Source organism: Lepidochelys olivacea (assembly GCF_965140295.1).
Source record: "Lepidochelys olivacea isolate rLepOli2 genome assembly, chromosome: 10".
NCBI classification, from domain to species: Eukaryota; Metazoa; Chordata; order Testudines; family Cheloniidae; genus Lepidochelys; species Lepidochelys olivacea.
The window spans coordinates 11,989,132-12,001,541 of NC_140420.1; the positions used below are offsets into that span (position 1 = coordinate 11,989,132).

Genomic DNA, 12,410 nt, shown 5'->3' on the forward strand with positions numbered 1-12,410 from the left:
GCACATCCATAGCTAAAGAGTAACTTCAAAGATCTAGCTCAAGTCAAATCTTTTCCCTTTGGTATATGACTTTGAAACACCTGCAATAAGATGTGGATGTTCTAATAAATTTTAAATGAAGAAACATTTTTATCCAATTTTACTTTTTTTAACCAAAAAAGGTTAGCGTCTAGGCTGTTTACTGAGTCTAAGCTTAATGCTTTTAAAACCAGCTAGTTCTAAATGCCAAAGTATTGGAGTTTATAACAGAAATGCTAATAGCCTCTTAACTAAGACAGCACAATGGAGAAACTTTCTGGCAATTTTCTACAAAATTCCAGTTGAGTGGATGAAGAAATTCTTGGCATAACGTTTACCAATGGTAGTCTGAAAGCTCACTGTCTAAAGCAGAGTAGCTTGGATGGGCATCCTATTCAGTTTAATTTTTCACTTCATTTGAGCAGTCGTGGATTTTTTTTATCATTATTAAATTGCTCCTTTTCAAATTTTCTGTATTTCAAAGAAAATCTGAGTGCTTTGGTTAAGTGTAATTTTGTCTCTTGACTTCCTTACTCCAGCTCTAAGCCTTGCTGGGCTAATTTGTACCTTAGGGCAAAAACCTTGTTTCTAAATTGGTATCAAATGCTCCTGACTGTTTGGTTATTGCTTCCCAGATACTGAAAAGGAGGATTTTGCTTTGAGGTTTATTGCAGAAGGAGATTTGATCTCTGAGAGGGAAAAGCAGTATCCAGATTTCAGCTCCTTGCATTTTGCTCAAGAGAGTCAGACAGGAGTTGAATGACTGGAATTCAAATACCGAAGCTGCTTTGTGTCTTTTCATTTGCCCTTCTGTCCATTTTTATAGTCATTTAGAGGACGAGTAAATACCTAACAACCTTGCACCCCAAAATCAGGTCACTAAGTCTGTGTGTATAGTTGTGCAATTCAATCAAACTTGCATTGTGGAAGCTCAGGTCTGAGTTCTCCATTATACTGTGAAAAATCCTTGTCCATGAGTTTGCACTGGGTACATGTTACACAATGTGAGGAAAGGCCTGTTCCATATGCATGCCTGGGAAATATTGGGGATAAAGTGGAGAAAAACGCTAGATGCTTTAACTTCTTTGAAGTAGTGATGGGTGCTGGGAAAATATGGATATGAGGTTAGTTGCTAGTTTTACAAGGCAGGTCCTTTAAAAATGATCTGGTTAATTCTCTAATAATCACTGGTATGAACTGTTATAGTTACTGGGTGGCGGTATGTTCAGTGAGGCTAATGAAAAGGCTTGAGGCAAACAAATGCAGGAGCGTTCAGTGTGTACTGGGATGCTGACAAGTACTTGCCATCGTTTCATTCACCACTATTTCCATAAACCTCTGAAGAGAGAGGACCATTTTATATCAGTGAAGGTCCATTGTTAGTAGAGTGAAATGTAGACTCTGACCTGCCCTGTTCAGTACCAAAGCTGGGCTGGTTTAGTTTCATTGCATGTGCGTATGTTTAAAAAGCAAAGTGGGAAAAGTGTGCGGAGTTTGGCTTTGATGACCTAGAAGGCACCTTATGTGACCTGGCTGGGATTTTGATGTGAATAGTTTTTTGGAATCTGTAATAAAGGTGTGACATAGATGATTACTTGCAAGAGACTGGTTTTACTTCCTGGACCCCATCATATGGTTTAGTTTCTAGAAAGCTAATACCCCTGTTGCATGGCAGAAGGTAATCTCTATTAACTTCATTGTCAATCTGCACACTCCTTCTTTTAAATCAAATGCTAGTAAAACACGTCAACCAAAAATAACCACAAACCCCAAAGCTGCCAATTAATAAAATGAGGTTGGAGGTTAGATTGTTGACCTGAACCTTGTGACAGAGGAGGATGATTTGGCCTCTGATTGGAAATCTGTTGGCAGTTGCTATCTCTGAACATCATTGATTTTCTGACCACTTTCCATTAAAAGACCTTGTTTTGCAGTTGCTTATAAGTTTTGCCAAACTTTAACTGATATCTTCCATGCTGGGAGTCTGCCTACAGCTGAATTTTTTTTAAGTTTCAGCAAAAATATTTCAGGCATTTCTCAGAATGAAATTAGGGAACTTTTGTTCATGTTAAAAATTCTTAAAACTGATTCACTGAGAAGTGTTAGTAATTTGGCGCAGCAACTCAGAATTTGACAGCAGTGGTCACCACACCCACACCCCCACACCCTGCCTCTCCTAACATTAAAAAGAACATTAAGATTACAAAGGCAGGCATTCAAAAATTAGAAAATTCCAGAATGAAGGTTGCCTTTACAAATGTGATTCATCTTCCTTGTGTGTATGTGTTATGATAATCTATAATTACTTGATCACATACTATATTTTCCACATCATTTTTTTGCATGTAACACACCAAATAATTTGCACTCTAATTGGTCCATCTTTTTAATTGTTTAAATTTGAATGTCTTAGCTTCCATACAAAGATCCATAATGATCAATAGTCTCACTTTGCACCTGGTTTCTCGAAACTGTCTTTCCCAGGTGACATTTTTGCAGGGTATGAATTCATGAAATGTTTGAATAGACAAGTTTAGATTACAGTGGTGATTTATCCTGGATATATAGCCACCAGTGTAACTATGCCAGTGGAAACATCTACTGCAGGCAGGCAAATCTGCTATTAGGGGGATTTGCATGGACGCAACTTATCCCAGTATCAGGCAGGGGTACAAATAGTGGCTTACAGCTTTTTTGCCTGTCTACAGTGTAGGGGTTTACACTGGAGACCTGTCACTGATGGCTGAAACCCCTAGAGTAGACAAAGCCTTAATCTGTAGGTTTACAAGCTCATCTTTCTTGGTTCCCCTCCTTTCCCCTCTTACGCTGCCACTGGAATGAATTTAGATCTTCAGTGTCTCTGAACCTGCCACATATGTGCATCTGGAAGATTTCTGTCTCTCTTGATTTCTCTGCACTGCTCCTTGCTCCCACTAAATCTTGGAAGTGATGCTATTCCCCATCCCTCCTGGGTTCTCTGCCTCATTCCCTTCCAAGCTGGGAGATTCAGATGGCTTAATTTGTTCAATTTTTGCCAGAGATACAGTTTACTTCTGGCACCATGTAATATGTGTGACACGTAGGAGTTCTGGTAAGAGACTATTTATCTCCTGGCCTTAGTTACAAGACATGAGCCAGGGTTTCAAAAGATTATATCCCTGTCAAATGGCAGGGGTTCATGTCTACTCAGTCTAGTGAGTACTGTTATGGAATCACCACTAAGTGATAGAGGAGGTAGTGGAAAGGAGAGGATAATTGGTTTGTATTAAGGCAAATTCCCCTTGTCAATTATAATTCCCCTGTCATATCTTTTTTCTGTTTATTCCCACCCCAGCCCAGGACTTTCTAGGTAGACAGTGGAGAAAGAGAATCAGCATTTCTTGTGAATTGGATCAGAGTCCCAGAGGCTGAAGCCTGGTTTCTGCAGATTGGAAATTAGAGAACTGAATAGCAAATGACCCATCAAGCTAGAGGAAAAGTAGTCTTTGCTATTAAATCTGTTTTCCTTCAGATTATGGGAGCAAGTGAAGTTGGCTCTCCACCATTTACTCACATCTGTTACCCTGTGACTCTTCTGCATGCAGCACTGGAAATAGGTGCAAAGCCTTTAACTCCAAAAACAAATACTTACTAGATGTGTTAAAAATTCTCTCTCTTCTCTTCAAGCTCAGGTATGTGAACTAGCCTGACGTGTTCCATCCAGCAGAGGGCAGTGCTGCTCAGTGTATCAAAACCTCTGTGTGCAGGCTCAAAGATTCATTTTCTGTCTCTTTTTTTAGTCAGGAATTGAAATTCCTTTACTTGCTTGAGTTTTAAAAAGTAAACCAAGTAGAATCTGCAGTCTTTGGCTATCTTGAACGTTTAGTTGGTTTGGCAACACTGTCAAGTAAATTCTAGGTCTTGAGACTGTTTCTGGTATAAAGTCAGTGTACACCATCTACTTCCACTGTGGTATAAGACGACTCTCTTTATAGTATGCACTTTCCTATAGCATACGTGCTATTGGCCATCTAAATGGAAGGACCTGTTCTGTGGCATTTGGTATGGGCAGAGATAATTGCAATGCACTTTTTGGCAAACGCTCTTCTCAAGCGGGGAAACGTAACTAGCTTAGGATAGGAAATGTGGTCTCTTAAACCCTTAAGGCTTGATATGGTGTGATGGAGCTGATGCCCTCTTCATTGGAAGGGGGCGGATTAGAGAGCAGCAGGGACTTGATGTCCGAATAAATACCACTGGCTGTGTGTGCTTGACAATATACAAACCTGTGATAGTTCAGCTGTTGTAATGGACTGTGGCAGCCTCAGCCTATAGCAACAATCTTGTCTGCCTGTCTGTCATTATTTTTATATGGTCATGCCTGGGACTTAATTGTTCAGCCACTGGCATGTCTCTGTTCGTTAACTCTTTCCATTATTGTTTTGTTTAGGACCCCTGATGATCTCTCAAGGCAGATTGTTGCCCTGCAACAGAGGGAGCTTGTGCTGAAAGAGCAGAACTCTACCATCACAAACAGGTAGGTGCTGCCAACAAAGAATGTTGTGTTGCAGGAATTTGTTACTTTTAATACAAGTAAAGAGAAAATAAAAGGCTGCAGTCCCAGATACTTTTTGTACTTGCTGCTCTTCATTTTGTCCTACTGCCTCCCAGAAATCTTCTGTATCGTTATTATCTTTACTATGCTGGTGGTGAAGGTTACATTTGTGACTGTGACTTAAAGGAACACCATAGATTTTTTGGAAGGGTCTTGGGGATTGGAGATGTAGAAATGTGTGGAGCACTTTTATCCATGCTTACTTCCGAGGCTGAAATGATTTCAGGGTGCAAATGGAACGTGAGCTGGTTTCCCAACCCTTTTCACTTTTAAAAGTGATATTACAGCTAAACAGACTAGTCCCCTGAATGTAGAGGAAGATTAAAAATCCTTGGGTCCGTGTGACTTTGATTAGGCTAGTAGAAAAGAGCACTTCAAAGACTTGGAAATTTGACTTGACAGGTGATGGGAGAAGACTTTGAATTTCTGGCTTCAGCTAGTGGCATTCTGATAGTAGGCTACTCTTAGACATTCAGAGGAGCCTGGGTTACTGCACCTTCGGCCCTCTTGCTGAATTTGGGGTTGGGAGTGTTTTTTGCAAGCTAATTTGTTGCCATGATATAGCTGGTATAAAATTATCCAGACTCTGCCACCATAACTGGACTCTGTAGTCACTGTGGTATTTTACACTGGTGTGGGAACGAGGGAGATATAATCAGTGCATCTGCTGCATTTTGCAACAAGTTGTCTTGTGCGCTAATCACTGTTAGACCTCTGATTTAAGTTTGGTTTAGTCCAGGTTCTAAGTGACAATGTTCAGAGTTTGAACTGTAGAGCTCCCAGAAGATCCAACACTGCTTCTTGCACCTGAATATGTAGAACTGATTTGAGGGGAACATGTCAATTCTGCTTTTTTTGGTTACCGAGTCTGGTCAAACCAGGTTGGCCTGAGGACCAATATCCTGGGATTTCTGCAGGAAATACTTTAAGATCTGGTTCCTTGAAGTAACTCTCAGTTTGACTCCCTATCTGGATAGATCATCTACATCAAAAGGTATGAATTGTATATTTTGCTTCAGACGCCCAGAAAAAGGAGAGGTTATGTTTTTTGTTTTGTTTAACCTTTCCTGGAGATATGGCATGAAGGGAAGGAGTTTGCTTTAACTTTGGAATTGCAGAAGTTGTCGTCTTGATCCTGGCATCCCACGCAGACTTAACCTATGAGAAATATACCTCATTCAGTAGTGGGCCTGCGATGACTTCTTATAATTGATTGAACTCTTCTGTTGGGATTATGACTTATTTTGTAAGGAGCCACAATCATGGACCAGGACCTGATTGATCTAGACACTGTACAAACACAGAATAAAAATATGGTCCATTTCCCAAAGAGCTTACAAACTAAGTAATGACTGAGTCCTTTGTTCTTGGACCCTCTCCAGAGACCTGCTGACTATACCGTTACTGCTACAGCCAAGATTAGAAAAGTATATTTTGATGCAGTACAACCTTTAAAGTTACTATACTTCGGTGTTTCATAAGGGGACTGAGTTTGTTTGCCACGCTGTATCTGTTTACTTCGCAGGCTGAGATGATTACAGGTGGCAATATTATTAACCATGGCTGCTCATTGCGAGAAGGAAATGTGATTCTGCTGTAGAGTGTGCTCTCGCCCTCAACCCATGTGCACTCTCTCTCCTGTTTCCCAAGCCACGGCATTTCCTTGAATCTACGTGTCTGTCCTTGTTAGAAGCAATACCACAACAAGTATCTAAAAGGTTTTTTGGGTTTGTGGCTTTCTGCGTTGCCAAGGTGTTGGCTGACATGTCCAAGCAACAGCAATGTACAACATTTCCACTTTCAGCATAAACATGTTGAAAACACAGCGGTCAAATATTCTGTAGTTCAGCAGTGGTTAAACATCCTCTGTTAATCTCAGGCCACTTTCACTAACATGCCTCCTGAAGTGTCTGGTAGATTCTGGTTCAGGGGATGATCATTGTCTGTGCCCTCCCTTACTGATGACGTGCAGGATTCAAGCAGGGCAATAAAAGCTTAGTATAAATACTCTTTAAGTGCTACTGAAACTGTTTAGCCAGTTGTTAAAATTGTTAGCCCAGGGTAAAATCCCCTGGATGCAGCCAGATAAATTGGTTCATGGTTTGTTGTCAAGAGGCTTAAAGGGGAAAACCAGTTTGATATCTTTTAAAAAAACAAAAACAAATGACCAAAATAAAAAATAAAAGTGGTGGTGGTAATGTTTAACAGTTATTGATTTTGGAGGCTGCTGCTCACCGCCTGCCAGAAAAAATGATTTTGTTAATGAATTTATTAATTGCCAGGAGGAATCTTTTTGTTGAGAAAACAGCCCGTTGGAAGTGCCTGTTCATGCTGGTCACAACTGGATCAATTTAACTTAAAAACAAAAACATGATCAAAATTACTTTTTGATTTTCAAAGGCGCCTTCAAATGAAACAGGCAGTAAAAACTGGCTCATATTAAAACTTTTAAAATCTTCTAAGACGCAATCCTGTGAGTTCAGTTTCTAAAACTGACAAGTTCTCCTTTCTTCTGTCTAATATTTTATTCTGTCTTAAAGTATAGGCAATCAGGTACATTCTAAAATCTTCCATTACAGATTATTTGAAAGTTCCCAGGAGAGAATCTTGAGTCTCTGACAGTAAAGTGCTTTTAAAGAAAGTAAATATGATTTTTCTTTTTTCCTTGAACCATATCCAGCATCAGCTGATTTATCTATTCTTTTATTTGTTTCCTGTAGTGTCCAAAATGAGCCTATGTAATACAATGGCCTAGTGTGTGTGATCATGACTCCCTCTAGTGGTTGGTCCCAACAATTATACAGCCTTCTACTATCTCACTACTAAAGTAAAAAGAAAAGGAGTACTTGTGGCACCTTAGAGACTAAACATTTATTAGAGCATAAGCTTTCGTGAGCTACAGCTCACTTCATCGGATGCATACTACTACTAAAGTAATTCTCCTTTTAGGTTTAGTGGTAGGGTCTTGGGCTTTTGGTACTGAAGGTCATAGGGTTGAGCCTGCTGACAGATGTGTTACCTGCATATGTATGGGCCTATGTACTGCAAAAACATAAAGGAAGGCAGGGTCCCTGCTCTAAAGAGCTTTGATGAGTTTTCTCAATAGTTGCTAAGAGAATGATTTTAGAATCTCTACTACCTGGATACTTAGAATCATAGAATATCAGGGTTGGAAGGGAGCTCAGAAGGTCATCTAGTCCAACCCCCTGCTCAAAAGCAGGACCCATCCCCAATTAAATCATCCCAGCCAGGGCTTTGTCAAGCCTGACCTTAAAAACTTCTAAGGAAGGAGATTCCACCACCTCCCTAGGCAATGCATTCCAGTGTTTCACCACCCTCCTAGTGAAAAAGTTTTTCCTAATATCCAACCTAAACCTCCCCCACTGCAACTTGAGACCATTACTCCTTGTCCTGTCCTCTTCCACCACTGAGAATAGTCTAGAACCATCCTCTCTGGAGCCACCTCTCAGGTAGTTGAAAGCAGCTATCAAATCCCCCCTCACTCTTCTCTTCCGCAGACTAAACAATCCCAGTTCCCTCAGCCTCTCCTCATAAGTCATGTGTTCCAGACCCCTAATCATTTTTGTTGCCCTTCGCTGGACTCTCTCCAATTTATCCACATCCTTCTTGTAGTGTGGGGCCCAAAACTGGACACAGTACTCCAGATGAGGCCTCACCAATGTCGAATAGAAGGGGACGATCACGACCCTCGATCTGCTCGCTATGCCCCTACTTATACATCCCAAAATGCCATTGGCCTTCTTGGCAACAAGGGCACACTGCTGACTCATATCCAGCTTCTTGTCCACTGTCACCCCTAGGTCCTTTTCTGCAGAACTGCTGCCTAGCAGTTCGGTCCCTAGTCTGTAGCTGTGCATTGGGTTCTTCCATCCTAAGTGCAGGACCCTGCACTTATCCTTCTTGAACCTCATCAGATTTCTTTTGGCCCAATCCTCCAATTTGTCTAGGTCCCTCTGTATCCTATCCCTGCCCTCCAGCGTATCTACCACTCCTCCCAGTTTAGTATCATCCGCAAATTTGCTGAGAGTGCAATCCACACCATCCTCCAGATCATTTATGAAGCTATTGAACAAAACCGGCCCCAGGACCGACCCCTGGGGCACTCCACTTGACACCGGCTGCCAACTAGACATGGAGCCATTGATCACTACCCGTTGAGCCCGACAATCTAGCCAACTTTCTACCCACTTTATAGTGCATTCATCCAGCCCGTACTTCTTTAACTTGCTGACAAGAATACTGTGGGAGACCGTGTCAAAAGCTTTGCTAAAGTCAAGATACAATACATCCACTGCTTTCCCTTCATCCACAGAACCAGTAATCTCATCCTAGAAGGCGATTAGATTAGTCAGGCATGACCTTCCCTTGGTGAATCCATGCTGACTGTTCCTGATCACTTTCCTCTCATGTAAGTGCTTCAGGATTGATTCTTTGAGGACCTGCTCCATGATTTTTCCGGGGACTGAAGTGAGGCTCACTGGCCTGTAGTTCCCAGGATCCTCCTTCTTCCCTTTTTTAAAGATTGGCACTACATTAGCCTTTTTCCAGTCATCCGGGACTTCCCCCGTTTGCCACGAGTTTTCAAAGATGATGGCTTACTTAGGAAAATCATGACCAGGAGTCAGCATTTTAATCTCTTTTTGAGTAGTGGAGCAGGAAGTCACTTATAAGCCCAATTTCCATATTGTTATGGTGAGAGACCTGATGGCTGACAGAAGAGGGTTAAGTGTAAGGTGAGGTTAGTGATGATATTACCTGCTCGTGGACTTATTCCTCATTAGTGTGTGTCTTTTGCTCTTTAGTATCAGTGGTGTAAGAAAGGGCTTTAATAATTAACTGATCAGCAACATCCCACTTCCAGGATGGCAGCACTCTCCAAACAATTTTTACTGCATATTCATTAGGTCTGGATATGTTTGGTGAAGGTGCTGTTAGTGGTGGTTGAGTTTTATGGAATGGCTTGTGTGAGCTTTTACAATACTGGTATCATTTTCCTGATCCTCATAGTGTAATTTTTACTGGTATTTTATTTTGATTGGGGGAACCTCCTCCCACCTTTCCTGTATTCTGATTATTGTAGACATTTTTTCAATCTGTTATTCATCCTGCAGTCTAACAAACAGCCCCCAGTTTCCTTAATGGAGAAGATTTGATTGCTAATGTAGTTGAGTATGAGCAGGACTGGGCTTCAGAAAACAAACCAGGCATGGAAATGATGGAACGGGGGTAATTTGCGACACACAATCACATCTTTCCTGCAGAACTGGAGAGCAGATTTAGCTCTCTATGGAGCCTGTTTTTGTTCAGTTTGTCCTGGGAGATCTAGAAAGAGGCGTCTGGAGAGGAGGGGAGAAGACATGGGTAAAATGTGTACACAACAGCATATTGCATCTGTGAGGAATGAACAGACAAAACCAATTTCACTTAACACTTCCCTTGAATTTCTATCCCTCTAGTTGTATAGTGCTCCTGTGGTGCCAGTGTTTCCATTATTAAAAAAATAATAAAAGGCCATTGTACCATAAAAGGTTACATTATCGTAACATTACAGCTCTGGCTTAGCGTTGATTTTTCTGGCTGTTGGGAGTGTAGGCACAGCCAGTGCTTAGTGTTACTTGTATGTCAGTATTTCAGGGAACTGTAGAGAATAGGTGATGATGCAAATCATATATATGACACTACCTAAGCAAATTGGGGCACTTGAGACACAACCATAGGCCAGAATTTCCTGATCTGTAAATTTAAGTCAATTTCTTTTGACTGTGGGTTGGTTTTTTGCTTGTGTCTGAATTGTATGGAGTCTCTCGGAGGTTGCTAACATTTGCTAGGTAGGAGAGGAAAATTCCTCCTATAGTGCTGGTGAGGAGGAGGAGAGGGTCGCTGCCACTCTTCCACTGGGCACATTAACTGCAGCAAAAAAACTACTTCAGCACTGCTGATTAATGTAGCAGAAAGTGCCATTAATAGCGCATGATGGAATCTCACCGCTGTTTTGGAGCGTGTTGCTGTGAGTTGTGTAAATAGAGTAAATTATACTTTAGGCGGCAGCAGCAGGAGGTATTGTGGAGCCTGGGTAACTGTAGAATAAAGATAACAATCCAAAGGCTTAGAGGAACAGAGGATAATGAAGACTGCTTTGGGATCACTTGGATAGCTTGATGAGATGTAGCCTATGAGAAATTGGCCTTACTTAGGAGGAGCACTGTGTAGATAATGAAAGAAACAAGTTTAATTACTAGGCCCATTTAGCTACTGTGATTAGCTCCTTCTCTTTTCTTTCGCTCCTTCTGAGTACAAAATTAATGTTCTAGAAACATGTCAGTCATGGCTGGCTTCCGCCGTAAGCATGTGCTGTGATGAGTTCCCATGCATGTCATCTCCAGGAGATGGAGAGAGAAAGATCTTAGACTTAATACTTCCTGCTGCTTGTACCTTACTCTTCTTAGTGAGTTCAGCCAACCATTAAACTTTTTCCACTCTGCTTGTTCCCAACCATATTTTTATAAACTCAATTGGTTGCTCACATGCTATGGTGATGAGTGTCAGAGAAATGCCAATAAATCTCCTCTTCATATGTTGCGCAGCAATCTTGTGTGTTTATAAACAAGTGTCAGGGCATGTGTTGCTGCAACCTTGACACAAAGAAAGTGCTAGAAAAGAAGGTAGCCCAAGTAGCTAAGGAGATGAGTTGCTTTGGAGAAAAGCTCAGTACTTGAAAGCTCTGAGCATAAAGATTTGCAGACTCACTGTTCTCTTTGAATAGACCTGGTCATTGGCAGGCCTTAAGCCACAGACTTCAAATATTTTGCTGCAGGTTTGCCTTGGTCTCCTCTTTTCCTGGAACTGAGGGTTTCAGGTAGACGTGCTGGTAGTGAGTTTAGAGAAGCCTTCCATTACGAGGTCTATCCTTCTGTTGTTTGGATCTTTTAAATAGGAATTTTACCTACTGTCCTCCTGATGTCAGACCTACTTCTTGGGAAATTATTTCTGCATATTTTTACTACAAGAGACTCATGAAGTGCTTTGTGGTCTGAGAACAGTTTACTGGGAAAGAGGTATGTGAACACTGACAAATGCATCAAATGTTCTTATTTGAGTAGAAGCAGTTGTGTATTCCATGTAGGTGTGCGCACACCCAGCTCACCGGAGCAGGACAACTTTGCCTAGCAGTACCTGGAAGGGCAGTGTTCATGGCCTGCAGCCCTAGCCCTTCCCCTGGCCATATAAGGGCAGCACCAATTCGACCCCTTCAGTTCCTTCTCATTGCGCATGGACAGAGTCGGTGTGGTGTCTTCACCTCACACTTTTGGTCTCAATTTTCCTTGTTCGTAGTAGTAGAAGTAGTATCTTAGGTTTAGTTCAGTGTTAGTTTGCTGCTCTATGTCATACCCTCACCAGGGTTCAAGCATTGTCCATCATATAAGGGTGCTGTGCCCAACAGTAACCCTCACATGAGATACTTGCTGTGTCTTGGCAAGGGATACATTAAAGAGTAGTGCCCCATCTGCATGTCATTCAGAAAGAAGACTCAGGTGGCAAGAGACTTGGGAATAAAGCAGCACCTTCTAGAGCACGCTATGAGGCCTGTTTTAGCACTGAGGCCCTCTTGTGATCAACAGTCGCCTTCAGATCTGGCAAGTGAACCCACTCCATACTCAGGTTCTGATGTTTCCCTGAAGATGACGAGGGGTCATTCCTCCTCCTGATGCGGTGAGAAAAAGGTCCCATAAAACAAGTTGGTACATTCCAGGGCTCAGGGAGACTCCTCCTCATCTTC

At 41.7% G+C, this 12,410-nt stretch overlaps 1 protein-coding gene across 2 annotated transcripts in view; it reads left to right on the forward strand.

Moving 5' to 3' along the window:
- Positions 1 to 12,410, forward strand: part of MAD1L1 (mitotic arrest deficient 1 like 1) — a 562,567-nt gene that overhangs the window by 48,222 nt on the left and 501,935 nt on the right. For both annotated transcript variants that reach the window (XM_084642266.1, XM_084642267.1), the window contains exon 10: positions 4,448 to 4,534. In XM_084642266.1, coding sequence (XP_084498392.1) covers positions 4,448 to 4,534 — 87 coding nt within the window. The remainder of the gene's footprint in view (positions 1 to 4,447; positions 4,535 to 12,410) is intronic.